The 27,747-nt window shown below is 49.6% G+C and overlaps 1 protein-coding gene and 1 long non-coding RNA gene across 3 annotated transcripts in view; one reads left to right on the forward strand and one right to left on the reverse strand.

The window, feature by feature from the left end:
* The window catches only part of KDM4B (lysine demethylase 4B), a 121,473-nt gene that overhangs the window by 18,731 nt on the left and 74,995 nt on the right, over positions 1-27,747 (forward strand). For both annotated transcript variants that reach the window (XM_078378873.1, XM_078378874.1), the window contains exons 3-6: positions 2,147-2,322; positions 3,204-3,318; positions 4,077-4,270; positions 27,608-27,657. In XM_078378873.1, coding sequence (XP_078234999.1) covers positions 2,147-2,322; positions 3,204-3,318; positions 4,077-4,270; positions 27,608-27,657 — 535 coding nt within the window. The remainder of the gene's footprint in view (positions 1-2,146; positions 2,323-3,203; positions 3,319-4,076; positions 4,271-27,607; positions 27,658-27,747) is intronic.
* LOC140701695 (uncharacterized) lies at positions 1,713-3,210 on the reverse strand. Its single transcript, XR_012080614.2, has 2 exons — positions 2,962-3,210; positions 1,713-2,441 (listed from the first exon to the last, which is right to left on the reverse strand). It is a non-coding gene; the product is annotated as an uncharacterized LOC140701695 (long non-coding RNA).

Below are 27,747 nucleotides of genomic sequence, written 5' to 3' on the forward strand. Positions count from 1 at the left end.
GGTGACTTCTGCCACCAAGGAGAGCTCCTCCTCCTCTGCTTGGCTTTTTCCTTGGCTGATGCAAAGCCCAGTGTCAGGTAGGCTTTGCTGTCAAGACAACACCCTGGTGGGAGAAAAACGTCCCTCTGCACTGTGGAATCTTTCGCTTCACGGCATATTTTCACAGTGTTCAAACATAGTAGGGCCCAGCAGAGGAAGCCTAGGGTTGACCACTGTTTAACAAGATTTGATGGGTCAGTAGAGCGGTGTGCTTGTTCTCCCACCTCCTAGCCCCAGACTTATCAAGCAGCCCCTGAGGTAAAAAGCTGCCAGTTGAGGATGGTTGGAATCATACAAGTGCTGTCCACAGGCAGCTGCAGGGAGCATCCAGATATGTTTTTATCATTCAGCCCTTGCAAATAAGCAGCAGGATAGTGCCCAGATGCTATCGGGTGTTTGTATATGATATAAACGGCTCCTTTAGGGCTGCTGGTGGATTGAAGTGCCTGAGGCTTTCTCAGAGAGCGTGCGGTCTGCTGGACTGCTTTGATGAAGGCTCTCTCTTGCGATACCCCAGGCTAGCAGAGGATGTTCCGAATTTCTGAAACCGTCCCTCTCCATTAGGCACCCTCGGTAACATGCAGTCCTTTCCCCTTTGATGTTCAGTGCCATGGGTTGTGTGCGAGGGGGGGAAGCCAAAAGCAGTCTTGATCTAGCAGAGAAGGCGCCTCCACCTTCAGGGAGCGAGTGTGCTTCTTTGCGGCACTGCTAGTTTTCTCTCAGCATCTTCAGAAGGGTCCACAGCTCCATGGAGTTCCCATGCAAAGCCGGCCTTCTCTGAGCTGAACCAGGGATGTGGAGGGTGAAGATGCCCTTGGCTGCTCTTCCTGGAATAGCAAAAGTTTTGGAAGTGGTCAGAAGCTTTCTGTATGTCTCTTAAGGGTGAGGCTTAAGAGACACACAGCCTTACCCTTAAGAGACGCACAGAAAGCTTGCGGTTCCCCTCTTTTACACTGGCTCCACTTGCTGCCAATCTGTTTCTGGGCAAAATTTAAAGTACTGGTTCTAACCTATAAAGCCCTAAATGGCTTGAGTCCAGGCTGTCTCAAGGACCATGTTTCCCCTCATCTGTTTGCTCGGCTGTTAAGATCATCAGGAGAGGCCTTTCTCTTGGTCCCGCCACCTTAACCGGGCACTTGGTGGGGACACGGGAAAGGGCCTTCTCTGCAGCAGCTCCCAGATTCTGGAACTCACTGGAGGCCCGGCTGGCCCCATCTTTGCTGCTCTTCCGCAAGCAGGCAAAGACCTTTCTCTTCCGGCAGACTTTTCCTTAAGGACTCGCTGCCTGAGTGGGGTTTTAAAATGGATGGTTGTACCTTGCTGCTTTGAATGTGTTTTGATGTTGCTTCTCTTCACTGTTTTTTTGGTGTGGTGAGTGTGTTTGTTTCTTTTTAGTACAGCGGTGCCTCACTTAACGATGATAATTGGTTTCCAAAAATCGCTGTTAAGTGATTTCATTGCTAAGCGAAACACGGTTTCCCATAGAAATGCATTGAAAACCGGATAATCCGTTCCAATGGGAATGGATTGCCGTCCTTAAGCGAAAATCGCCATAGGAAACATCGCTAAGCGAAACACGGTTCCCCAATTGAAATTCATTGAAACCTATTCAGTGCATCTCAATGGGGGAAAAATATTACAACAAATTTAAAAAGAGTCGGAACAAAGTCAAATTAGTTTAACAAAGGGTTTATTAAGTGCACTTATGATTTCAAGCATTCTAAACATTTTTAAACATTTTTAAACATTTAAAAAACAGCCAACATGAGGCTGTCAAAACCATCGTTAAGCAAAACAGGGGGACCCAAACTGTCATCACTATGCGAAGCATGGTCCCAAACATCGCTATGCGAAAATCACCCATAGGAACCATAGTTAAACAGAGCGCAAGATCGCTCTGAAAAAGTCATCGCTAAGTGATTTCATCGATAAACGAAGCAATCACTAAGTGAGGCACCACTGTATTTGTATATTTATTGTTTTTAGCTTGAACTATTATTTTTTTAATGAGGCAAGCTGCCTTGAGTTCCTTCATAAGGAAAAAGGTGAGATAACAGTACTTTAAATAAGTAAAATAAATACTGTAAATACATTTCATCCCGTGCAGGTGATTCCTCCCAAGGAATGGAAGCCACGCCGTTCTTATGATGACATTGACAATATGGTCATCCCGGCACCCATCCAGCAGGTGGTGACGGGGCAGTCGGGCCTCTTCACCCAGTACAACATTCAGAAGAAACCCATGCTGGTCGGGGACTACCGCCGCTTGGCCAACAGCGAGAAGTAGGTGCCTGGCAGGGTCCTGAGAGGGTTGAGAGAAAGGGTGGCGCCACGGTAGAAGAAGCCCTTTCTCACTCTGTGTGGGTTTGTTTATCTGTCTTTATTTCTCCCGATAAGGCAGCCTACAAATAAGGAATAATATTGTGAGGTGGCTTACAGGATTAAAAAAAGAATGGAATTGAAAACAGAGAAAGATGCACATTAACAACAATTAAACTATAAAACTGGTTAAATTGCTTTAGAACATTAAAAACGGTTTTGACTAAGTCATGATGAAAAGGCAGGTCTTCAGGGTCAGTGGAAGGACAAAAGGGAGAAAAAGGGGCCACCTTGGTCTCCCAAAGGAGACCCTTTCATCACCTGGGTGCAGCCACAGAGAGATCCCTCTCACTCACGTCCCACCATCAGCCGTCTCTGCACTGGCAGAGGGACTGAGAGCAGGGCCTCCTCTGGTGATCTTAAACACTGAGAAGGCTCATATGGGGAGACACCCAAGCCTTATAGGGCTCTATAGGTAGGACCAGCACTGCATTGATAAGACCCACTTAAAATGAATTCTGTTAAGGAGAAAGGCAGGGTAAAAATATTCTAAATACATAAATACATGCATGCATACAGTAGAAAGCTGCCTGTCACTCATACCTGGTTGCCTCTGTGCCAGGCATGGTGGTTGAAAAAGCTGCATCTTCTGCTGTGTTTATGTCCTTTCTGAGTATCCCGTACAATGGTTGCTGTCCGGTTTCCGTGGGGTGTCCCACATGGTATCGCCTGTGCTTCCAAATGATCAGGGTGCCCGGGGGATGTACAGGATCAGTCCTCTCTCAGAGTCTCCACATCGGGTGACTTCTGCTGCTTCTCACCACAGCGGTCCTTCTCCTTGCCAGGTATTGTACGCCCCGTCATCAGGATTTCGATGATCTGGAACGCAAGTACTGGAAGAATCTGACGTTTGTCTCTCCCATTTATGGGGCAGACATCAGCGGCTCCTTGTACGACTCTGTAAGTGACGGTTGGAAATGGGATCAGAACACGTCCACACCCCAGACATTAGACCAGTTTGAAATGGGGGGAGGGGAGGATAGTAATTGGAACCCAGGGAGAAATGCAGTTGGACAAGTGTGTAAGACAGAACTCTTATGCTGACTTCTTTGGCCTCTCACTGCAGAGTTGCAGTTCTCCAGGAGAGCTCAAGTGGATTTGAAGCTGGCCTTATATTTGTAAATAGCCCATGGGGCTATTATTACCCTTCAACCGCAATGGGCCATATGTGCTTGCTTCCGGCTGCTCTGGGTGCAGGGACTCAGTTGTGCCTCACTTTGGCCAGCTTCTGCATGTGACCCTCTCACATGTGAGTGATGCCCTCCCCTCCTTTGACTCTCCCTTCCACCCCTGAAATAATTGTGTGCCATCAGCTCAGTTCTGACTTATGGATACCCTTTCCTGGGGTTTTCTACATAGAGAATGCCCAGAAGTGGGTTTTTCACTTCCCTTCTTCCGGGGGTGCCCTGAGAAGACTGTGCAGCTTGCCCAAGGCCACCCAGGCTGGCTCTACTCCTCAGAGGCCCAGCCATGGCGGAACAACTCCCATCACCCAGAGACCGGTGTATTTCAGCTCGCTTTTAAAATGCAATCCTGCAGCCCTTCAGGCCCCTATGTGGGTTGCACACCTCTAGAGTCAGGCAGGGTCTCCTGGAGACATGTGGCCACCAGTGGGCCCCTCCTTCCCCTTCTGATAGGCAGTTTCTTTCCCGGCACAGGATGTGGAGGAGTGGAACATCGGGAATCTGAACACCCTCCTGGACATGGTGGAGCATCAGTGTGGTATTATTATAGAAGGCGTGAACACTCCCTACCTCTACTTCGGCATGTGGAAGACCACCTTTGCCTGGCACACGGAGGACATGGACCTCTACAGCATCAACTACCTGCATTTTGGAGAGCCCAAGTCCTGGTGAGTCCACAGGGTGGGAAGCGGGCAGGAGAAAGGGACCCGGAGAGCTTCTGCTTTGAACCCCAGCTTTGAACCCCTGTTCAATTTAGAGCCGCGGGTCCTGGGCTCTGACTCCCAGAAACCTTCACCACCAGCTGGGCTGGCCAGGATTTCTGGGAGTTGGCGTCCAAGGACCTCTTGGGGGGGGGGGTTCACATTGAAAGTGAAACGAGCCCTTGAAAAGGACTCTTTTATGCTGCTCTAGGAAATGGTCCTTCCGTTTGTCCTCCTTCCCACTGCCACCACCTGCGCCCGTGTTTCCAAAGTGAGACCAAGAAAACCTGGAAGATGTGAACTCTGTGCCTTTTCCCACGTACTGTTTGTACGCATCCCTGGTTAATCCTGTTGCTTTCCCCCATCCTCTTCTCCCCCTTGTCCTCAGAGCAGAGGTCCCTACTCTGTTTTCAGACGTCATTGTTTAAAGGGACAACCCCGTCGAAGAGGGGGTGGAGTTGAGATTGGAAAAGCCTGATTTGCTTCCTGGGGTGGTTTAAAAACCTTCGAAGTATGCTTTGTGGCCATAATCCAAATAGATCAGGGTGATACATAAAGAACTTGAAAAAACTGGAGTGGAAAGGTCGGCCCAGAGGTGTTTCCTTTGGGGATGGGAAGGGAACGCTATTTCCACCCGCTTCTCCTTCGCAAGGAAACCTAGGTTCTTGGGCTAGCTGTTTGGAGGCGAGGGTGAGTGGGCTGGGCTTATGGCCCTTGAGAGTCCCAAGTCCCTCTCGAGGAAGTGATGTTGGAAGTTGGAAGCTGCTCCAGAATCAGTGAAATAGGTTGAGCTCAGCGATGAACCTGCACAGGAAGGGGGCAGGAGGGATTGATGTGGGTCTTGCTCCTCACTTTTGTAGCCTGTGTGGACGTCCGTGGCCTTGTGGGGTGATGGACAAAGAGAGCGCTGCTGGCAACTCTCTGGGCAGCTTTATGTGTCCTGGGTCTCCATTTGATGGTGCCTTTCTCCAGTTTCTCTCTGTGACTGGTAAATAATAACATATCAAAAGGAACTAGTGCATCCCGTGAAATCTTAGCTGAAAAAAGAGAGAACTGTGGTCCCAGGAGGCAGAAAATATAACGTTCTTTGTTTTAGTGGACATTTTACTTCCTGGGACTGCAGTTCCCTCTTTTTGACCTTAGACCACGGATGAGCATGGACAGTTGCATGCAGACGGGAGCCACTGATGCCACTGGAAGCTCTTGTCCACCAGGGCACCATGACGTGATTTCCTGCCCTTTTCATAACAACCCTGTCTCTCCCAGCCCTACTGTGGCTCTCTAGCCAGGCAAAAGGGGGATAGCAGTAAAAAGAGGCCTTGAGCTGCCGGCTTGGCATTTCGTGCCATTGCAGAACTTTTTAAAAAATCACAATTCCTTGATGTAGCCATGAGGAAATGTGGGTTCCAGGACAGGGCATTTCTTCATCTCTCTGTTTCCCCACTGGAGTTTGTAGAAAGGCAGTCTGTGCTTCACATCCTCTTATAGTTAGTTGCCTGTTTCAAAAGAAACCTTCTGTTTTTTTACTTCCTGGTATCCACTGGGTGGCGCTGACGGCCCAGCAAGTGGGCTGATCTGTTCTCCAGACTGCTGACTTTTATTTTTCAGGGCTTTTGGTTGTAGTGGCCGAGAGACGGGTGGCGTCCCTTCGGTGTGGCGTCCGCGAATGCCAAGATTTTGATTTTGGTCCACTTTAATTTTCCTCTCCGCTGCTTGTTTTCTTGTTCGGGAAATGCCATTCTGGAGTTCCAGCAAAGTTTGTACTTCATTCGATTCTTGGCTGTTGAACTGAAACCTTTTTCCCCCCTGCCTGAAGATTTCTCCAAAATGGCAGGTGACTGGCCCCGAAACTCATTTTTTGGAGTAAAATAAACCTGAATACGTCTATTTATTTCCTCTTAAGAAGTGTTGTTCAGAGTTGTAACGGGGAGTATTCCTTTTGCTTATTCCTCATTCTGTCCTCTCAGTGCTGCTGCTTTCCTTTGTGGAGACACATCTGGTGTTTGTTTCCTGGGCGTTTCATTCATTACTTTCAGAAGGTTGTGGAAACGAGCAAAGGGAGGGCTGCGTAGCGTAGCGTGAAACAGCTTGTAGATATTTCCAGAAGCCAAGGGGAGGTCTAGCTCAGAGTGATACCACCTGTTCTGAATGGCAAAGGCCCCAGATCTAGGCTTTGGCACTGCCGGGTAAAAGGGCCAGGTAGCAGGTGATGGGAAATCGCTCCTTGGCTTAGACACTGAGTTTATTTTAAACACCCTCCAAATTGTTAGCCAGGTGCCTTTTCTACATGCCAAGGTGCATGCCAATGGGACACGCTTCTCGTTGCAAACCATACTGCTGCCAGGGAAGTGTTGACGCCCGAGGGCACCTCTCTGACATTGGCCCAAAGAAGCCTCTGAATGACAGCTGCATGGCTAGGTGCTAAGAAAAGCCCCAAAATTTTCAGCCCATGTGCTTTTCCCGGGTCCTTGGGCTGACGGTTGTGGCTCCCGTGAGAGGGTCCACCAGGGACCTCATTTCTTGCAGACAGCTGGTCAGATCCCCCCCCCCCGGGAGGTTCAGATTGGGGTGTGACAGTAGTAGGCATCCCTCCAAATCAGGTGTCAAGCAAGTAAAAAGGACAAAGGTAGGTTCTAAGACCTGTCCTTTTGGAATGACTCTGTTCTTTGTTGCCTTGTGCTGTAGATGGGATTTGTGTGTTTGTGTGTGTCCAGCCCTTCCTGTGAATGATCAAATCCATAAGCTGCCTCATTTTACATTCTTGGGCTTTACCAGAACGGCATCATGTCTCTGTGCATAGATTTTATTCCATCAAAGAGAGAGGGTATTTTGGTTTCACCAGGGCTGGAATCTGTTCCGTTCAGGGGGTAGGCTTGAATTAATTGCTTCTGACCCCTCCCATCGCTGCAGAAGCCCCTTCGTAAATGTGGCGTTAATACTTGGCTGGATTGTGCACTGCTTAGTCCCGCATTAAAAGATGCCTGAGAAAACCCTGAACGGGCACGCTTTTGATAAAAGGAGACTAATCCCGCTTCCTGATTTGAGGGGGTCTGTAATCAGAAGGCCACTCGAACAGATGTTGCTTTTTGTATTAAGGCCAGAAGTGGTCTGGGCAAAGATTTATTAACAGAGATTAGTTGAAACCTCTGCTGGCCACTGAAGGAGGCTGGGGTGGGGTGGGGGATTTCTCATTCAAAACGCTGGCCATCTAAGATTGAACAAGCCCAGATGGGCCCCAAAGGCATGTGTACCACCAGGGTGGGCAGCGAGCAAGGATGGTCAATTCTTCCTCTAGTTGTTGTTATTGTTGTTGTTGTTGTTGTTGTTGTTGTTATTAACATCATAGCTGTGTTTGCTGACCCCACCATTGACAAGAGAAGTGGAGCTGCGACAAGGCAGAGGAATCTGTAGATGTGAAGCATTTCCTAGCCGCTAGGGTTTTTTTTTGTTTTTTGTTTTGGCCAGGGTGGCGGACTCAAGTTTGGGTCCAGGTGGTCTGAAGAACCATAACTCCCCACAGGAGATTTTTTTGGCATTTAAGATCCTCAGAGCAGGCCCTCCGGTCGGTTCCATGGCCAACACGGGCACGGCTGATGGGGACACGAGATGGGGCCTTCTCTGTGGCAGCCCCCCCCCCAGGCTATAGGATGCTCTCCCTCGGGAGATCAGGATGACCCCCCTCCCTTTTATCCTGAGCCATCTCTTCAGGCAGGCTTGTTAATATCACCATTGAGTCCCTGAATGCCTTTTTAAAAAAAGTTAAGATAGTTTTTTTAATGTTGACATGCTTTTAATTATTCAGTTGTATTTTTATTCACTTACAGTTTTTTTTAAATGTTTAACTTGTTATGTTTTTAATTCTGTTCCTTATAAGATGGTGAGCCGCCTTGGGTCCCCTTTTCGGAAGGAAAGCAGTGTATAAACAAACAAACACACCAAGGTGCAAACAGGGCTGCTACCTTTTGTTGGAGACCAAAATAGATTGGGTTCCTACCCTTGCAGAGCAGGGTTTCACAGCTCTTTCACCCGCCCTCGTCTCCCTATCCCGACCCCAAGAGCACCCTGAGCCCTGGTGAGGCTGGTGTGCCCTCTCTCGGCATTCCCATTTCTGGCCTCTTTTCAGCCAGACCAAGATGGCTGCTTTTCTTCCTCTTTTTTTTTCCACCACGGCAAAAATGGCCGTCAGGGGGTGCTCTTGGATTTCGAGAACCAAAGCCTGAGAGGGAGAGAGAGAGAGAGAGAGTCAGAAAGAGCAGCTAATGATGGTTTTGTGACTCCCTTCCCCCCCCCACCTCTGTGGAACTTTCCCTCCCTCCTTTTTATAGACTCTTCGGCCCTGGTAGTGATCATCTTAGAGAGGACCTCAGGGAACAGTAGCAGCAAAGAGAATTATGAACTCCACTGACTTGGAGGCAGTGACATGTGGGGGGGCTGGTGCGAAAAACCCTCAGCCCAAGCAGCTTCTGCATTGGGTGGCTGCAGGCAGAGCTGCTCTGGGTCCTCCCTTCCAGCCTTTTACAGCCATCTCTTTGTGAGCAAGCCTGATAGACGCCATCTACCCCCCTGCCCCCCCGCATCCTGCACTAATTAAGACGGTGGAGGGTTGTGAGGATTCAGCCAGTGGCTCGGACAACTGAAGTTTTGGTTGATTAAATCTGCAGAAGCCAATTGAATTAGCGGGGCATGTTGACAGGGGTCGCCCTTATTAAAAGGGGAGATTGATTGTCGCATGTTTGCCATGAATGATTCTGACTCTGTTGACATGGGGGAGCCTTTGTTGCATAGTCAGTAATCACATCCTGCCTTTAGTGTCTTCAAAAGGCAGAGGTAGGCTGTGGCTGCCGGTAGTTTTTCCTAAATTAATTGATGGGTAATTGGGTTTAAAAGGCAGGTGATCAGCACAAAGGCGGTAGGTGCTTCTAAATCATAGAATAATTGAGGTGGAAGGGGCCTATAAGGCCATCAAGTCCAACCCCCTGCTCAAGGCAGGGATCTAAATCAAAGTAGACCCGACAGAGGGTTGTCTAATTTTCTCTTGAAGGCCTCCCAAGGTCATGGGTCTCATTATCATACCGCTCTAACAGAAAGTTTTTCCTGGTATTTAGCCAAAATCTGTCTTCCTGTAACTTGAGCTCCTGCACTGTGGGATGATCGGGAACATATCTTGCCCCGCCTCCTCTTTAGGACTACCGAAATGGTTCCATGTTGCCCCATGTGCCGCCGTGCCCAGCAGCAGCATGACGGGAGAAGGGTGAACTGTGGTTTCGTGAAAACAAAACCAGAAACAAGCCCAATGGCTTTGACCCACACAGCTTGTGAGCGATGTTGAAATTCATCCCAGGGCTTTCATCCCTTTGCCTTTTGCCACGAAAGTGGGGGGCCGAAGTGGCTGGTGTTGCCCTGCATCATTGGGAAGCAGCTGCTGTATTTCTGAGCCCTGGGGGCTGCTATGGGGCCCCCCTTTGAGAGCCAGGCCACCGGCGGGATCTTGAGTGGGGGCACAGATTCCATGCACCAGGCAGAGGCTGCATGCCGGTCAGAAGGGGGGCTGGATGCCCCCTTTGGCATTGTAGGAAGCCATAGGGAGCAGAGGCCAGTAGCCATCCAGAGGGTCTTGGGGGGGGGCGCGCCACATCCTTGGTCCTGGCGGTTCTTGCTTCAAGGTGTCAGGTCCCTCTTAACACTGGTTGTGAGTTTGAAATCCACTTCCCTTCTCTCTCTCTTTCTCTCTCTCTTCTTTCCTTGCACTAGACCCTGAATCTGCAGGGCTGTGAACGGCCCTAACCACTGCAGGGATCTTTTGTGCTGCCAGGAAATTTCATTTCCAGCTACCCAGGTGGGGAGCTGCCCAATGGGAGCCTGTGGCTTTGCGTGTTTCTCCTCTCCTAATTAGAATATACGGCTCTTTTCATGCCCTGGCTCTAATTACCCCCGCTCCCTCCCCACCTGCCCACTGCCTCTGTGTTCGGTTGTCTTCCACAATCCCATATTGAACCTCTTGCGGCAGTGGGGAGGTGTGCGTGCCGTGCTTGTGCCAATTAGGAGCATTATATATAATTACCTCACACACTTGCATGCAAAGATTAAAAAGCTGCAAATTGCCAAATTACATCACTGGGGAAGTTGAAGAGTTCTCTTTTGAAAAGGGAAAGAAAGAAAAGAACTGACACACACACCCAACCCTGGACACACTTTGGAGATGTTGGGTGCCGACCTTGGGGGATGTCAGAAGTCATTCAAGGATCATTAATTGCAAGGAGGAGCAATTGGTCTTAGTTCGTTGGCTTGCGGGTGGTTTGTCTGCCGCCCTCCAGATGTTGTCTGCATCCAAAAACATCTGGAAACCCACCTGTTGTCGCTGAAGTTAGAGTTCGCCTTATCTCTGCTGGCACCAGCACACACAATGCAAATCCAGGAGAATAGCTTGGGTCTTCTTAATTAGAACCACTGTGCTACAGCCAATAAGAGTATCGGGTTAGGACTTGGAGACCTGGATTCAAATCCCTGCTTGGTTACGGAAACCCGATAAGGAGGTGGCAAATGGGCCATGGCAGCTTGAACGTTTCACCTGCCCACAAAGTCCTGTGAGAGTCTCCTTAAGACATGGTGCCGTTCTCAAACAGAAGCCAGGAGAGCGATGTTCGGTTCAAGGAAGCAAAGATAGTTGAGGTCTCTGGTTGTGGAGCCTGAGGTTGGGAGTTTGATTCTCCCACTGGGCTCCTTGACGGGCTGGACTGGATGACCCCGAGGGGTCCCTTCTGAGATGGTGAGGAAGATGGCGCTGAGGATTATGACTAAGATGAGGCATACAGATGTGGAGGATGGTAGAAGGAGGAAAGGTGGTCACTGAGTCCCTGTGGTTGGGGACCAGGCTTGGGGGGGGGGCAGTGCTTCTCTCCAAGGGCAGCCACAAGGCATTTTGCCTCTTGAGGGTGTTGCTCCAGTGGTTGAGAAGGCTGCCGGCGGTGACAGGTGAGGTACCTCAGTCCAAGGAGCAGGGGTTGGGCGTTGCCTGTCTGGGCCAGTTGCTGGGGTGGGGGGAGGCACCCTCAAGGCCTCAACATGTCGGGATGAAACCCTTGGCCTGCCATGGGGGGCATCTGGAAAGGGAGAGCCCTGGCTTCCTGTTCCAGGGTGAGCAAGGGAGGGAGTTGCGGTCTGCCAGGGCGAGGCCTCGACTTCCAAGAGGATTTGGATTTGGTGGGGTCCCGCAGGACCAGAGAGGAGGGCTGGGAAACTGAGGCGAGGATGAACTGGAGAAGATTCTGCCGGGGAGAGGCTGGCCTTGAGGAGCGAGATCTGTGGGGTGAAGTGGTTTGGGGACAGAGAAGGAAAGGACGCAGGACTCTCAGGGCTGAAAGGCTCTCGGGCCTTGCCTTTGTGCTGGCCACAGCGTGGAGGGAGGAGGATGGGTGGGAGGAGGATGGGTGGGAGGAGGACGGGTGGTCCTCCCATTTCAGACTTCCTCAAAGTTATCCTGCTAGAAGTAGTGGCCTTTCTAGCTCTGAGCAGGTCCTCACATTTCACCAGGGCCCTTGTGCCCACAAGCCGTCTCTCTCTTGTTCCAGTGTGACTATGGAAAGAGCATCTGTTCCTAGCAGGATGCCTGTTGTTCCAAAATTTGACTCACTCTCTCACACACACACACCACCCCAACAGGCCATTGGGAGAAATTTGACTTCTCCTCAAGTTTAGAAGCAGCCATATTGGAAGAGGAATTTTTCTGTAGGGGATTGCAGGAAGATTAGAAGAGGGGGGGGGAGAAACTCAAAAAGCAAAGGAATATGGGCTCCATCCCTCTGGCACACTTCTTTCCTCCTCTCATCTGGGGGGGGGGGGCTTTAAAAACAACCACAACCCCGAATCTGCAGTCCTAGATAGAAGGAGAAGCAAGATTTATGGCACTGTTTGATTTACGGCTTGGCTGCACCACCGTTTGGCAGAGCAAAAGCTCTTATCAGTCGATGAGGTGGTCAAGAGCTCCGGGAGGCTGGCTTTCTTTTATTCCTTTTTAGTGGGTGGCGAGGAAAATCCTGGCTCTGGTCTCCCCTGCCTGGCCCGGTGTGGAGAAAAGTCTTTATTAAAAGTCTCTGTGTGGGAGGCGCAGGTTTGCTCTGGGATCAGAAATGGTGTATGTCTTAAGAGGCCGGGTTTGCCTCTCACCCAGGGCAAGCGAGAGAGAGAGAGAGGGCCGGAGTGCGGCACAGAGTTATTAATACAAGCTTTCAAGCTTCATCTACCGCAGTCATTAGTTAATCAACTCGCGCCACGCCAGCCCACCTGCTTCTCTTTCAAACCTGTGGCCTGGGTTTCTCCTGGAGGGGGGGGGCTGTGGTGACAGTTGCCAGGAGTCAGGCTGCGGTGAGGCTGTCCCTCTGTCCGAGTTTCGGCTGGGGAGGGGAGGAAGGAGCAAAGCTTCCACAGGGCGTAGCCTAGCCCACGCTTTCTGGCTTCTCCGTTCGGGCCTGCTGCTTGAACAGGTAAGCAGAACAGGAATGAAGCTGCATTTTTCAAAGTTGCAGCTTTAGTCAGGGTTGGGTGGCCGAGAGGGTCTTGACATTTCCTTTTCTAGACCAGTGGTTCCCAACCTTGGGTGTCTCCCCCCCCCCCGATATTCCTGGACTACCACTCTCAGGATTCCTGGCCAGCAAAGCAAGTGGTAAAGGCTTCTGGGAGTTGGAGTCCAAGGACATCTGGGGACCACCTCCCTCCCCACAAGGTTGGGAGTCACTGGTCTAAAATAGTTGAGTCATTGTCTGCCTTTCTACACTTGCCCACCAAAAACCCTTGTATGATTTCTGTGTGTTTACAAAGCCTGTTAAAGTAGAAATGAATCAGCTTTAATATTGAAACCCCTCAAACTAAAAGCCGTGTACACATACATACCCGTAGCTGAGAAGCTCCTTCCTTGTGTAGCAGCAGTTGCCATTCATTACTTGAATTAAAAGGTTGCTCCTTGTGGGTGAAAAGAACAGAAGGAGGCAGAGGGAGGGGGGCTCCTCCAGCCCCCCCCCCCGCCCCAAAGGTCTCATTCAGCCTGAGATTTGCCTGAGTGGTTTTCTCACCCTAGCCTGGGCGCCCGGCTGGTTCTTTCCCCCAGCCCTTGTCTATCAAAAGAGGCTCCTGATCCGGCTGCGTCTGGCGTCAATGAGCTGCCTGCCTCCCTCCCCACCCTTCCTTCCAATGCTAATAATTCATCACAGGTCTGGTAGGCTGTCAGGATTCTCTCTGGAGGGGGAGGAGAGGGAGAGAATGGGTAAGTCTCTCTCTCTCTCTCTCTCTCTCTCTCTCTCTCTCTCTCTCTCTCTCTCCCTCCCCTTTCCCTTGAAAAAAGAAAAAGTGGGAGCATCTGTTCAAAGCCTGGCCCGAGTTTGAAATGAAGATCTCTGGAAATCTGACAGCCTCGCAGATTGGGTTTAATAACGCTTTGCACACTTTGTCTTCTTCCTGCGCCGGGCCCTCCCCTTCTGCCAGCCTGATCTTCTGGCTGGGGTCTCCTGCCCCCCCTTGCTTGTGGGCAGAGAACCAGCTGATAGGGAGTCAGCCAGGCTAACAAAACTCAGCCCTGTTTTCCCCTGCTCCCCCCCCCCAAAATAAGCCCCTTGCAGATCTTTTCTTAGCAGAGACCGGAGCACCCAAGCTGGGTTTCAGGCCTCCTCCACTCATGGCCATGCTCGGAGGCAGCCATCCTCCCATCCTGACTTACTCATTTAGAGCCCTTTCTCCTGGGAGGAATTTTGGAGGCCGTACGGAATATTCATTTGGTTTGCTTTCACGCCCCCTTACTTCCACCCTGGAACTCAGAAGTATCGCTGCTTGGGTGCTCTCCATGGTACTGACCAGACCCAGGCAGAAACAGCACATTTCGGCAGCCTAAAAACTTGCTTTTTTAAAAAAAGAATGAAGGCGTTGGTATCTTAGGTGGAGCCTTATATATACACCTTGGGTCCCCAGAAATCCTGTCCAGCACAACGAGTGGTGAAATTTTCTGGGAGTTTTGAATCGGAAGAACATCTAGGGACCCAAGGTTGGGAACCACGGTTCTGTATGAGAGGTGCCTGCTCTTTCTACCTTATCAAGTCCTGTGAACGATGAGCTGGTCAAGGTGTAGAGTGGGGGTGTGGTTCAGTTGCTCCTGATCACCCCAGTTGCTGCTGCCTAGAATTATTTTGTTGTTTGTATATATATACACTTAGAGTAAAATAAGAGGAGTTACAGTTGTTGGAAGTCTCTGGGAATGGTGACCTGTCTCTAAAGCCAAGTCCAGGTCCTTGTTTTCTCAGGTGGTTTTTGTTGTTGTTGTTGTTGCTTTTGGTATATGTATCGCTTCCCTACCATGGAATGAAATTCCAGCCATTTCGATTTGCAAAAAGCAGCAGCGTTTTTGGGTAGGGCTACAGAATTGGATCATGAGGCAGGGAACAGAGGTGCCCCCTGGATTTGCTGAAGTTGCCAGCTTCTGAGACCTAGGGAGGACATTTCAGATTTCACTTAGGTTTGCCCTGCATAGAAATTTGTATCACCCGATCCCATGAATCTGGTTGCAACTATTTAGCGCCCAGATCTTTTCCCAGCCTGGATGCCCAGAGAGCAGGAGGAGATTTCTGCTCTGTTAGCATCATCTGACACTTGTTGGGCATCCTTTTTGCTCTCCCAGTTGTTGAAATGTGCAAAGGGAGATGGCCGCTATGATTGGAGGCAAGGATCCCAGAGCAAAGAGCAGGTTGCTGGGTGAGGTGCAACCGCTAACACATTTCCTTTGGCTACAGGGATCATAAATTAGATCCGAAGTCAGCAGTGAGCTTGAGCACGGTAGCCTAACTTGCTTTGTGCAGTTGTTAGACCTAGTGGCATCTCTTCAACCTTTCTTGCGACGGAGAGAGATGGGGTGAATCCCAGACACTTGATTTTGTATTGTATTGTTTTTCATCAGTAGATAACCATGTGTTGTAGGAAGGAAAGGTTGTAAGGACCTCCTTTCTGGAGAGTTTTAACCCAGTCCCATTTTTGGCAACTTATGGACTGAACGTATGTATGAAAGTCATTTGCATATGTGTTCTTGTTTAAAATGGGACAGGTTTTTCTCTTTCCTCGGCAGGGGACTATTGATCCTGGCCTTGTATGTGAGAGATAATGAGGGTGGCGTAAAAATGCAGCTCAGTCACTCTGAACCTCCCTAATGCTGTTTCTCAGCTAACTAGTTGGTTGAGAGCCCTCGAGGGGGGATTGAGAGAGAAGATGGAGGAGAGCGAGAGGGAGAGAGCAGCAATTAAGAAGCAGTTCGAGAGAGAGGTTCCCATGAACTGTGCCTTGTGCGTAGTGGTGTAAATTGGTTACTCACTCATGGCTTGGGTGTACCTGGGATCCTTCAGGTGCAGGCTTCCCATCCTAAAACTCAGTGCGCTGGGGCATTGAGTCGATGCTCCTGCATTTTATTTCAGAAGAAGCCCTGTTGTGTTTCTGATGGGCCCAGAAGTCATTTCCTGAGTGTTGCAAACTTGGTCTGCTTTTCAGTGTGGCCTTCCGGCATGAGCCAGCATTTCTACCATGCTAAGCTGAGCCTCTGACATTTCACACCGGGAATGCCTCCCTCTGTCAGGACCTGTCTTTCATGGTTCTCTGTCCTTAACCCTTGTCATTCACAAATGTTAAGGAGGGGGAATCTAGGGGGTGCCTTAAGTGTGGGGAAGTCATCTCTCATGCCTTTTGTGGGGTGTTTTGGACAGTCATTCTTCCCTCATTCTGGGCCTTCCTCTATCCTACTCTGGTTATTTCTGGAGAAGTCGGGCCTGCCCTGGATTTTGCACGCAGATATTTCAAACGTGTCTTTGGGAGGGAGGGAGGCTTAAGTGGAGGAGAAGGGGGTATCTCTGACCTCTGATGTCCTCGAGCTTGTCCAAGGAGAGACAGGAGCCTTGGCAATCCTCGGCCTGGCGATTGCAGGGGCTTTTATCTAACAGGCATTCAGTGGCAGATAACACCGGGTTGACATTTTTCATTTTCCCCTAGTAAGAATTTATTAAATTTCCTCTTCTGGGACAAAGGATGTAGGATTCTGCGCTAAAACCTCTTTGCTCAGATAAGTGGATTAATGCCGATTTTTGGCAGCTCAACGGGCCAGCTCGTACAGGATTCTGCAGCCCCGGGTCACTCTTCTCGTCTGTAATCATTCCTAGGCAGAGAGGAGGAAGGGGCGCGTCATAGAAGGAGACCGACCAAATAGAAAGGGGGTACTGATTCCGAAGGTGGCGGACCCGTTCTGGAAGCCACTGTTTCCCAATCTGGTGCCGTCCTCCTGTGTGACATTGAACTGCAGTTCCCATACTCTCACAGCGAGCTATCTGAGCACAATGAGCTTTGTAGTCCAGTGCCAAGCTTGGGCACATCCTTCAGAAAATGTAGCCTTGGGTTGCTCGACGCAGCACCCCCTTGGCTGGCGGTCGGCATTCCACACCCCCTTCCTCGGCATCCCTGGGATAGGATTGCCAAGACGTGAGCGAAGGTGGCTACAACAAGAACCCCCTGCCCTGTATTGTGCAGATGTTCAGGAGAGGGCATGTTAATAGATGCCTTGCCCTTCAGAACGGGCAGGAGGCCAGGCAGTGCTCTTTATGTTTTTTCTAGGGGGAAAAAAGCCATGCGTTTCTGAGAGGTTGGCATGCCATTCATTAGACCTCACTGCCTGTTTCATGTAAGACACCCTTTTTTGGGGAGGGGCTTTCTTCTTCTCTCTTCTCCTCCTCCTTGTCCTCCTTCTTAGTCTTATTAATATACCACCTTTCTCCTGATAAGGGGACTCAAGGCAGCTTACTGTCCCAAAGAGAATGCAATGGATTTTTTTAAAAAAACCCTGTAAGAACCATTAAAATACCTTTTCCCTGATTACAAAACCATAAATCGTTAAAAACTTTCTTAACTAAAAAGCAACATTCAGGGACTCAAGTCAGGATAGTTAAAAGCCTGCCTGAAAAGGTGGGTCTGACCCCACTGATCTCCCCACCCCCACCCCCAGCGTTTTTTCCTTGGTTTCTATCTCTATGTGCCTGCCTGAAGACAAATCCAGAGCCCGGCATGGCCTCCTGGAGAATGGGCTGAAGGCACCCTGGCCATCTAACATAGTCGTTCCCATCTGTATTTCACTCTCCTTCCAAGGCAGCTTCTGCTGCGGCTTCCTTTATTCCAAAACCTACTTTTCACTCTATTTTTCTAACCTGGGAGCTCTGTGCCGTTCCGGTTCTTTGTCCTGCCATTCCTCTTCAACGCTTCCTCTTTGCAGTCTTCAAGCAGAGAGATTCCAGTCCTCTTGGGTCCTCGGATTAGGCCAGTACATCTGCATGTTTCAATTTTTAAATAAAAAACCAACAAACAAGCCAAGCCGGGTTCTGAAATCCCAGTCAGGTGGTGGCCCAAAAGCTCAAATCCTATCCTCTTCTGCCCTGCAAGACAATCCAGCAACAGTATGTGTGTGTGTGTATTTTTTCTCCCCCCTTTGAAGCCCCATGCTCCTTTGTTCTCTCCTGATCTCACCTTCAGAACAAGTGTTTATATTCATCCTTCAAGACTTTTGAAGACAGGTGTGTCTCTGCATGTGAGATGTGTATTGTGGGGGGGCACAACTGGAGTTAACACCTCTGTGTGAGACCTCCTGGAGGCTTCCTGTTTTGGGAGTACCTGAAAGATTTTTTTTTGTAGCCATTTGTTATGAGGGTGGGGTTTGTAATGGCATCTCCCCACCCTCTTGACGGCTCCTTCTGTGTCCCTGCCATGTCACAATCTTGGAGGTGACCTGCCAGTGATGCATCAGTGCACGTGATCACGGCTGTACAATATTAGTAGTGCTGCATGTGCTTATATGTTGAAACAGTAGATAAGTTCCCTGACCTTTGCCCCTGGGGTGGTGTGCCTTTGGCCAGAGTAGGGTGAAAGGTGCATTGGGTGCTTCTCGACTGGTTTTCTAGAACCAAGTTGCAAACCTCATCAGTACTTCTGTTTTCATTGGTGTACATAATTGTCTTCGGTAAGGTCTCGAGCCCCAGGGGTGCAGGCATCAGTGACAATGTTCCATTTACCTATTTCCAGACATACGTATATCTTGCAGCAGTTCAAATAATATTGTCTCTTTTTTTGTCATTGTCATTTTTGTCATTGGTCTTTATTCCTATAAAGGATCAGTGTGTCTGGCGCACGTAAATCTTCTCAACCACGGATAGCTGCTTGACTCATCTTACATGTTCAGCTCATTTTTGTTTGGGTTGCCGTCCCGGAGTTCAGTAATTATAACACGATAGGAATGATGTGGGGGCCTCTTGTGCCTGGATCTTGTGCAGCCACTGTGAAATTAACTTCTGTACTTTCCCAAATGAGTTGGACGGAGATGGCATTTTCAGAAGAAAGACTGCTGGTTGAACCCTCTGCTCATGGCCTTTCCCTCTTTTGGAGAAAAGGGAAGCTACAAGGAAGTTGAGTGACCTTATTGGTGCTTAACTCCCATGGTCTTGAAGCTGGGTGATGGTGGTAGGGCACAGAGAGAACAGTGAAGAAGTGCAGTGATCTCTGAAAAATCCACATGTGTCTGTAGCGCTGGTTGATGAATTTGGAGTCATTCAAATAGGACAGTGAGAAGCCGTGGAGAGTGAGCCTTGCCATAGAAGGAGCCTGGCGCATACAACCCCAGGAAGGAAAAAAGGGTATGCAGTTATGTCAGTGTTTTCTATATATATTTTTGTTGTTGCCTTGGTTACATTACAGCAGCCCACCTCTCCTTCGTGGTATAATCACAGTTCATGTTGCTCTTAAAAAGCTAACACTCACCCAGTTCCCAGAGCAGTCATCCTTTTTGGCACTGTAGCATCCCCCAGAGCCTAGGCCAGCCTGTGGTCGTCCCACCTCCCCCTCTGTCAGACCACGGGGCACTTCCAGGGTGGTCTCTGGATCTTTTAACAGCCATCGCGGTTGAGTCAGGGAGTCTCTGTCATCTCCTTCAGGTACAGGCTACTCCCCTTCTTTGTTAACACAGGCAAAGAACTCTTTGGTGGTGCTGAGGGCTGTGGGCAAGCCCCCCTGGGGTGGCCGGTTTGGGAACCCCGGCACCCAGCAAGGAAAGCGCAGAGGTTATTCCTCAATTCGAGCATGCCGTTTCAGTCCTGAACTTTTTGCCAATGTGACCAGAACAGAGCTTGCTTGGCTACAGGGCTGTAGAACCCCCTGGCCATCCAGACAGTGCCAGACTACAGCAGCCATCATCTCCAGCCAAGAGTAGGCAGTGGATGGAGTGCAGGAGGGGGGTGGTCCACTGACACCTCGTTGCCACATGTCCCTCAGCCCTGATCTGCTTCAGGAAAACTCTTTCTTCTCTGGTGGATGTCTGGCAGAATCTTGGAAGCTGAGAGGTTTATGTGTGGTACCGGGGGGTGGGGGTGGGGAGCAAGCACCTTGATGATCAGTCCCTAGGGAACAGATAGCCCTCTTTGTAGGTACATATGCTCTCAAGGTGGAAACCGTTCTTAAGCACTTGAAAGGGATCTGGGAAAAGCAGTAATTAGGGGTGCCCAGCTGGTTTTGCACAGGAAGAATGAAACTCCGGGAAAAGATGTGGGGTAATTTTTAGGCTCAGGGGATTGTTGTTTAGGGTAGTGCTTCAGCCGTGGAAGGAGCAGCCCAAGAAAGACGAGGAATCTTACTCCAGAGCTTGCTCAGAGAAAGGGAGTGTGGGTCCTGAGGTTTCTGGGACTGGACACCTCCTTGCTCAGAGCAGACGGAAGAGATGAGCTCCCAGCTGGAGTGATGGGGGAGAGCTGAACCCGTCTCAGCCGGGCTCCCGACGGGAAGCTTTCTGGTGGAAACGTTTACCTTTAAACAGGGGGAATGGCTAGAGGAAGCCACAGATAGTCACTGGCTGCCGTGTTCTGCAGAGGATAAAAAAACACAACAGCATTCTGTGATGGGGAATCAGACCAATTAATTTTTCTCCCTTTTACAAGAGGACTGTAAGGTAGACGAGGTAAGATGGTCCCCACAGAGTTCTGGTGGCGGTGATGTCTCTATCAGTGTGACTCTCCTGCCTTGTCATCTTTTATCAGTTTCCTGATTTGGTGGTTGTACCCCGAGATGGTTGGTCGGCCTTCCCTCTTTTCTTGACACGCTCATTCAATTTTTAAGCTCGCCGGGCAGTTGCTTATTTATTTTCATTGTGCTTGATAATAATTCTGAGCCGTTAGAGGGGAAAATTGTATTCAGAAATGCTGTTTCACACTTTATTTGTTTGATGATGTGGAGTGATAGAAAATAACACATTTGCTTGCTTTTATAGTCTGATAATTATTCACATCCATCAAGCTATTCTAGGGGAATAAACAAAGCACCAAGAATATTGCACTATTAATAGCATTCTTCTCTGCGAGAACAACCGTATCTTTCTCTTGGGACTGTCCAGAGAACAGGCTCCCAGAAAGAGACCCTAAAAGTTTATATATTTTCCCCAAAGGATGTTAGTGCCAAGGGCTCTCCTGCTCAATAAGTAGAGCAGGCGAGAAGAGGTGCTGCTGGACTCCAACTCCCATCAGCCCCAAACCGGCTGATGGGAGCTGGAGGCCAGACGTATTTGGAGGGCTTCTTGTTCCCTGATCCTACAGCAGAGAGTTATGGTGATGGAAAATGTCTAGAACAAGTGCGAGGAAGCCCCTAGGGAAACCTAGAACTCAGAAAGATTTCCGGTTTGCTCACGCAAAATGTGACGTCATTATTACGAGCCCACAGATGACTTGAAATGGGAGCCAAATAGCGCCCCCCCCTCCGCCCGCCCGGCCTGTTCCTTCTGCCCGTGACTTGGGCAAAGGTTATCTATCCATCTGGTTTATTTGAGGCATGAAGTCATGGCAGAGTTTCAAACACCCCATCTAATGGCCAGGGCACAGAAGGAGATCCTCTTTTGCAGGGGGGCGCATACTGATCAACTCTAAATACACAGAACATTTGGGGATGGTTCCCTACCTTGTTAGGAAAGGGTTCACGTGTAAATTCAGCCTTGGGGTCTGCTGGATTTTCTCTGGTCTTCGAATCGCTGTGTGTACCTCTCCTATCTTTGTAACAGGGCCACCTGCAGAGGAGAAGTCGGGCACCCACCAGTTGGACACCCCCCCCAATCCTTCCCTGCCACACTGCTCTGCAGGGAGAAAGCGTTTCTAGCTTTCCTACGTGGGGAGATCAAGCAGGAGAACAACAGTGATGATAAGCCCATCGGGTTGCTAGGGGCAACCCAGGAACCTTGGCATGTGGGCTTTGCAGCCTGGGGGAGTGAGGAACTGGGCTGGCACCGGCTAGAGCCGAGATCTGAAGGAAGAGATTGGGAGAGGGTGCGGGGTGGTGGTGGTTGTGGACCTGATGAAAACCGGGAACATCTGTTGGGCTTGAAATAGCACTCCAGGGAGTGGGATTGTTCTCCGCAGGCTGCCTCCAGTCTCTGCTCTCGGAAGATCTTTCTTGTCACCTCCCAGGTGGCGTGTAGGGTGGGTGGGTGTCCTTGAATCTGTTGCTAAGTCCTCAGAAGTGTCTGGCGTGTGCCCCTTGCCCCATAACCCCCCCAGCCCTCTTTGTTCCTATGAGGGCCCCCTTTTATCTGCAAGAAGCAAGTGGGTAAAAAAAATTGTGCACTAGAAGTGCCGGGAGGGGGCGAGACCTTTGATGTAGAAAAGAGCACCCGTTCCTTCTACAGCTGCCTGCTGGGGTTTCACACTGGCAGAGCCCAACAGGGATGCCCGTTCACCCTGCCCAGCACAGAGTTGGGGTATGACAGAGCCTCCAGCCCTTCGAGGCCGGCCTGCTTACTGTCCTGGAGGGAGTTTGGGCCGTTCCTTCCCACCCAGATGGTACCCAGGCAGATCAGCAAAGGTGAGACACTTGAAGGATTTATTTATTTATTTATTAGATTTTTACCCCGCCCCTCTAGACAACGTCTATTCGGGGCGGCTTACATAGATAAAAACACATCAGAATAACATATATAAAAATGCAATTATAACAATGAATTCTAAAACAACACATTTCCAAGATGGCATGACTCAAGAAGAGGGGGGAAAAAACCATCACCTGTCAAGAGGCATTTTGCAAAGGGCCACCGTGGGCTTGTGTCTCCTGAAAGCTAGGCGTGCATTTAAATTCTAGGCTTTCCTTGAAGGAAGTTTAAACTCTTCCTCCCCTGGAAAAGGGGAGTGAAGTGATGTCGGCGCACATGTATTGTAAAGTAGTGGTCCTCAACCTTGGGCCTCCAGATGTTCTTGGACTACAGCTTCCAGAAGCCTTCACCACCACTTCTGCTGGCCAGGATTTCTGGGAGTTGAAGGCCAAGAACATCTGGAAGCCCAAGGTTGGGGACCACTGTTGTAAAGAGAAGACCTTGGCTATACTTCTTTCTTTACTCCTCAGAAAGCATTCCTGGTTTGGATTAAGTCACAAGAGGCAGTTTTCATCTCCTGGAATGAGGAGGTGCCTCCTCCGCGCTGTGGATGCCCTGAAGTTCTTTGCTCTGGACCAGTCTGGGTTTACGGTTCTTCTTGCCTGCCTGCTCTCCTTGGGTTTCAGGTTCTCACGAGGTCTTTCAAGAGCTCCTCTGGTGTCAGAGGAAAAACCTTGGCACTTCGGCATCCAGCGGGGGCTCGGGCAAGGGGTGGCATATTCACAGATCATAAATTTCCACCCTCGCTTTGTGAATACCTTTAACCCTAGTGAATGAATGTGGTTGGTGTCTGCCACATGGCCCCCTCCCAGCGCTGTTGAAAACCCACAGCATCATGGCCATGGCCGGTGTCCCTTCTGATGCAGGTCCTGCTTGTTAATTTGAAACTTTCAAGAAGCAGTAGAAAAACATCATCCTCCCCATAGCCTGGCACTGAAGAATGCGGGGAGTTCAATTCCTCACTGTGCCTCCTGGGAATCGAGCCAGCCTGGGTGGCCTTGGACAAGCGGCACAGTCCCAGGGTTGCCCCCAGAAGGAAGGGGATAGCCAGCCACTTCTGGATCTTCTTTACCTGGAAAACTCTGGAAAGGGCTCCCAGAAGCCAGAATTGTTTTGGCAGCACACGGTTGTTGTTGTTGTTATTTCTTATTTCAGTTGGACAAGTTGCAGGAAGGGACTTTGAGACCTTGCCTATAATAAAGCAGGCCACTGGACGGGGGTCAGGGGAAGGGCCCGTCTCCTTCACCAGGGTCCTTCCTTGCCCTACGGCTTGGTGAGGAGGAGTCTTGTCTCTTTGTTTGCTTGACATGAGAGATGAGCCTGATGGCTCCTCTGGGCTGCTGTGAAGATACCATGGGACTTGTGTGCGTGATGGGCAGAGCCATAATAAGGGGTGGGGGAGGCTCCCAGGTGCTGCGGAATGACAACTCCCATGAGCCCTTGACAGCAGATAGTTGGTGTGTGTGTGTGTTGTTAACAACAGATGGAGGGCCCTGGACTTCGAAGCTGGCTAGTCAGCAGGGGAGAGATTTGTGATCTTTGTATTCAGGTTTATTCACATGTGATGTGCATCCTCCCCCCCCCCCTTCCAATATGCCTCTGGATACACAGGAGAGTTCTGGGCCATTAACATTTTCTCAGCTTTGGTCCACATGTTTGATTTAAGGTCCTTTGTGTTCTGGAAGAATTATGGTTGCCAGTTTGATGAAACACAATTAAACACACTTGGCAATTCAGAGCCTCTCTTTCCCCCTTTTCAGGAAAGATATTTTTTTTAAAAATGATGTGTGTAGTAACCTCACTGCTGTGATCAACTTCTGTTTTCTCCCAGGGGTGTTTCTGTCTGTCTGTTTGTCTGTCTGCCTGATCCATTAAGGGAAATAATTTAATGAGGAGAGATCTGATGGTGCTATGCCTGGGCCGTACTTCCACCATAATGGAAGGGTTTCAGAGCGGCTGGCAGAAATGATATTTCTGGATATTTGAACATCTCCCTTTTGTTTTGACACCTTGCCTTGAGGTTAATGAGCGAACAGTTTGATCTTCCCTGACATTTTGACTTCTTCCCCAAGGACAGCCTGTTATCACTGTCTTTCCCCGAGCATAGGGACCAGCGTTTTAAAAAGAGCATTAAATTAGCGTTTGGCACAGGGCAGGTTGGGCGGACATGGGGGAGACAAGCTGGATGCTGGGAGGGTGTGCAGCGTGGGAGGCCATCCCGAACCCGTGAGATCCCAGAGTGCTGAACTCAGGGAGGGGGATGTTGGATTTAATGACTGTGGCAGTATTATGTCACATAACAAGTTGCAAACAGAGATGGGGATCTGGCTATTGCTGGGAATTAAACAAGCAGATCGCTTTCCTGCTGGCCTTATCGGCAGCCTAGGAATCTGAATACCATCCTAGCTTACAGGGCTGTCTCTAAAGGTTGCTGAGTGGATTGCTATGAACATGACAACACACTCCACAATAAGCACATGAACCCCAGAAGGTTTTTGTCCACACTTTTCAGAAACTGCTGGGGAAGACAGCTTGAATCCTGTTTTTCCCTCTGTGGATCCCAGCCTGGGGTCCCCAGATGTTCTTGGGGTCCAACTCCCAGAAATCCTGGCCACAGCAGATCTCGAGGTGAAGGCTTCTGGGAGTTGTATTCCAAGGACGCCTAGGGACCGCTTTAGATCAGTTAGATTTTTTCCAGGGGTCATTGCCTGCATCAAGGTAGGCTGTGGAGAGGAGAACCTGCTGAATAGCAGCCACCTCTTGAGTAGTGGAAATCCCTCTGGGGGCCTGCTGTGTCTCTTTTGTTCCCTGGATGCACATGCATTTTGTGGACATTGTGCACAGAAGCTAAGTATAGTAAGCACGGAGCATGGCCGGAGGCCTTCAAGGCATTGCAATCATGTTCAGGAGCCAGCATTTCATCTTTTAAGCCTTGATTTGTACCGGGGTGGAGGGGTGTTGACAGCCTCCGACTTTGCCACAGTGAATGAATTTTCCTGAATTCTTTCCTCACCCGGAGATGTCAGGAGGACTCAAACCTGAAGTAGGAAACAGAAGCCATCCCCGCCAGTCAGCCCTCAAGATTGTCACAGTTGCCTGCGCTCATCATGCTGGACATGTTGAACATTTGCGCTTCCCCATGGGCTACAATGTCCAGAGGTTAAGAGCTACTTCACAGTCTCCTTAAAAACTTTCCTTTTTCCAAGGAGGTGGAGAGGGGTGGAAGGAACAGTGCATAGTCTTTCCAGCAGGCCATTTTCCTGTTCTGGCTGTGGCAGAAGACACAGATAGCTGCTAGCAGATGGCTAGTGGGGTGATCCAACCGCTTGGTCACCTGTGCAAAATATTAGAGTCTTCTGTAACTACCGACCAGCCAGCAAGATGCTGAAATGGGAGCTTCCTTCTGGGGTTTAGAAGCATGTATGGCTTTGCTAGTGTGAGTCGAGAATGCCACAGCAGTCCTGTCTCTTTCTGATGGCAAATGGAGCATGCTGCCGCCATTCTCCATGTTTATAGCATGGCGCGGTTGGGAAGCTGCAGATTTTCTCCTCCTGCGGAAGGTGTTAAGCACTTGAATGCAATTTCCTGGGTTCGTGTCCACGCCAACTCCATTTTAATTCCCTGGGCCTCCTCTCCCTCAGTTCGCTGCCTGTTGCAGTCTGTAGACTCTGATAACGCAGCCACCGTGTTCCAACATATTAAACTTTTAACATCCCCGAGATTCAATTAATCTTATCTTTACAACTCCCAATTACAGACACTAATTAAGTGAAAGTAGCATAGTAGACCGAAGAATGTGGCATTAATCATCGGCTGCCTCGTAGCCACAGAATTAGTCCCTTCGCAAATCCTTCAGCAGCCCGTTCCCAAAAGGAAGGGAAAGCAATTCGGCTTCTGTTATTCCTTTCTGTCTTTCTTCAAGGGCTTGTTCGGTTGCTTAATCCCACAAAGGGCCCTTTGGATCTGGATTAATTTACTCATTTGTTTCATGTTGGTGATAAACAGGCCTTTAGAAAATAAAAAAATAAGTCTGAGGCAAGCAAAGCTAAATTATTTGATAATTACACAGTTTAAAGGGCAATTGTTTTGGCTTTGGTCGAAAGGGTCTGGGGCACTTTAATAGATTTCCCCTTATTTTATGTAAGATTAGCCATTACAGGACAGGGTTTTTTCCCCCTGGAAAATTGTATGTTCAATTCTGTTTTAAGCTGCCGGCTTAAATCGGCTTAAAAACATAAAGTCTGGAAGCTTCCTGCTGTACAGATTTTCTTCCTGGACATCCTTCTTATGTTAGATTACGAGTCTTTAGATGACTTTTTACGGAGGTGGCGATGGAGGGATTGTTTTGGTTAGAAGAGAATTTGAAATATGATTTCCGCTCTTTCATTTGAATGATGTCTCTCTGATGTTGTAAAGTTGGTTTTCCCAGAATGGGAGGTAAGCTTCCCTCATATGTGACACAGGGTGTGGGTGTGGGTGTCTGTGTCCCTGCTGAGATGTGAATTTACAGAATTCAGACCCTCTTAGCCACTGGAGCACTTTTATCCGAAGGAGGTGGTCTTTCTACCGTCTCTAGAAGCATCCCGTGTTCTCCTCCCCTCCTTAGCCAAGTTGTTCCTTGTCCTTGGCCCCTTCAGATGGCTTGGGCCAATTCCCTGAATCCTTGACTGTCTTGGCCCAGGCAGATGAATGCTCACAGGAGTTGATGTCCCATATTGCGGGAGGACCAAAAATTGATCCTGGAAAGTCAGGAAGTAGAGAAGCAGGTCAGGGCCACCCGAAAGAGTGCTGCCAGTTTCTCTGGCACAGGAAGAACCAAACATAAAACCACCCTTGACACACTTTGTGGCTGCACCCCTTAGGTATAATAGAGGGAAGGCTCCCTGAGAGCTCTCCGAGGTCCTGATGAGGCTTAACTGAATCTGGCAATGGTGAAATTTCTCCCGTTCTCTTGGGGTCTAGACTGCTCTGCAGGTTGTATTTTTCCTGAGAAATGGCAGGTGGCAGAACCCCTTTATCATAGAATTGTAATATCTCCCTCCAGTGAAAGGTAGGTAGGTAGGTGGTGATGGGAGGGAGGGAGGGAGAAGGGAGGGTTCAGTCACCCCAGATCATGTGCTCTGGTAGCTGTGTAAAATCCTGGCTCACCTGCAGATATATGGAGCATCTGGAGATGATGAGAGCTAGTGTCTTGTGTCCTCCTCTCACAGCAGGGAAAATGGTGGCTGACAGGGAGGGGTGGGAGTAGCCCTAAAAAACAGCTTCTTCTGAAATCTCGAGTGACCAGGAACGTGAACTTTCCAGTTTTTCGCTGCTCAGTTTTGCTGACTGCCCTTGTCTATTTTCCTTGCCAGGTACGCCATACCTCCGGAACACGGCAAGCGGCTGGAGAGACTGGCCAAAGGTAGGACTCTCTTTCCGGGTTGTACATGTAGGGTTCCCTGAAGCCCAGTGATGGAAACAGGAGGCAGAAACATTGCAGTGCTTTGGATAT

This window comes from Pogona vitticeps, chromosome 7 (assembly GCF_051106095.1).
Source record: "Pogona vitticeps strain Pit_001003342236 chromosome 7, PviZW2.1, whole genome shotgun sequence".
In the NCBI taxonomy this organism is placed as follows: domain Eukaryota; kingdom Metazoa; phylum Chordata; class Lepidosauria; order Squamata; family Agamidae; genus Pogona; species Pogona vitticeps.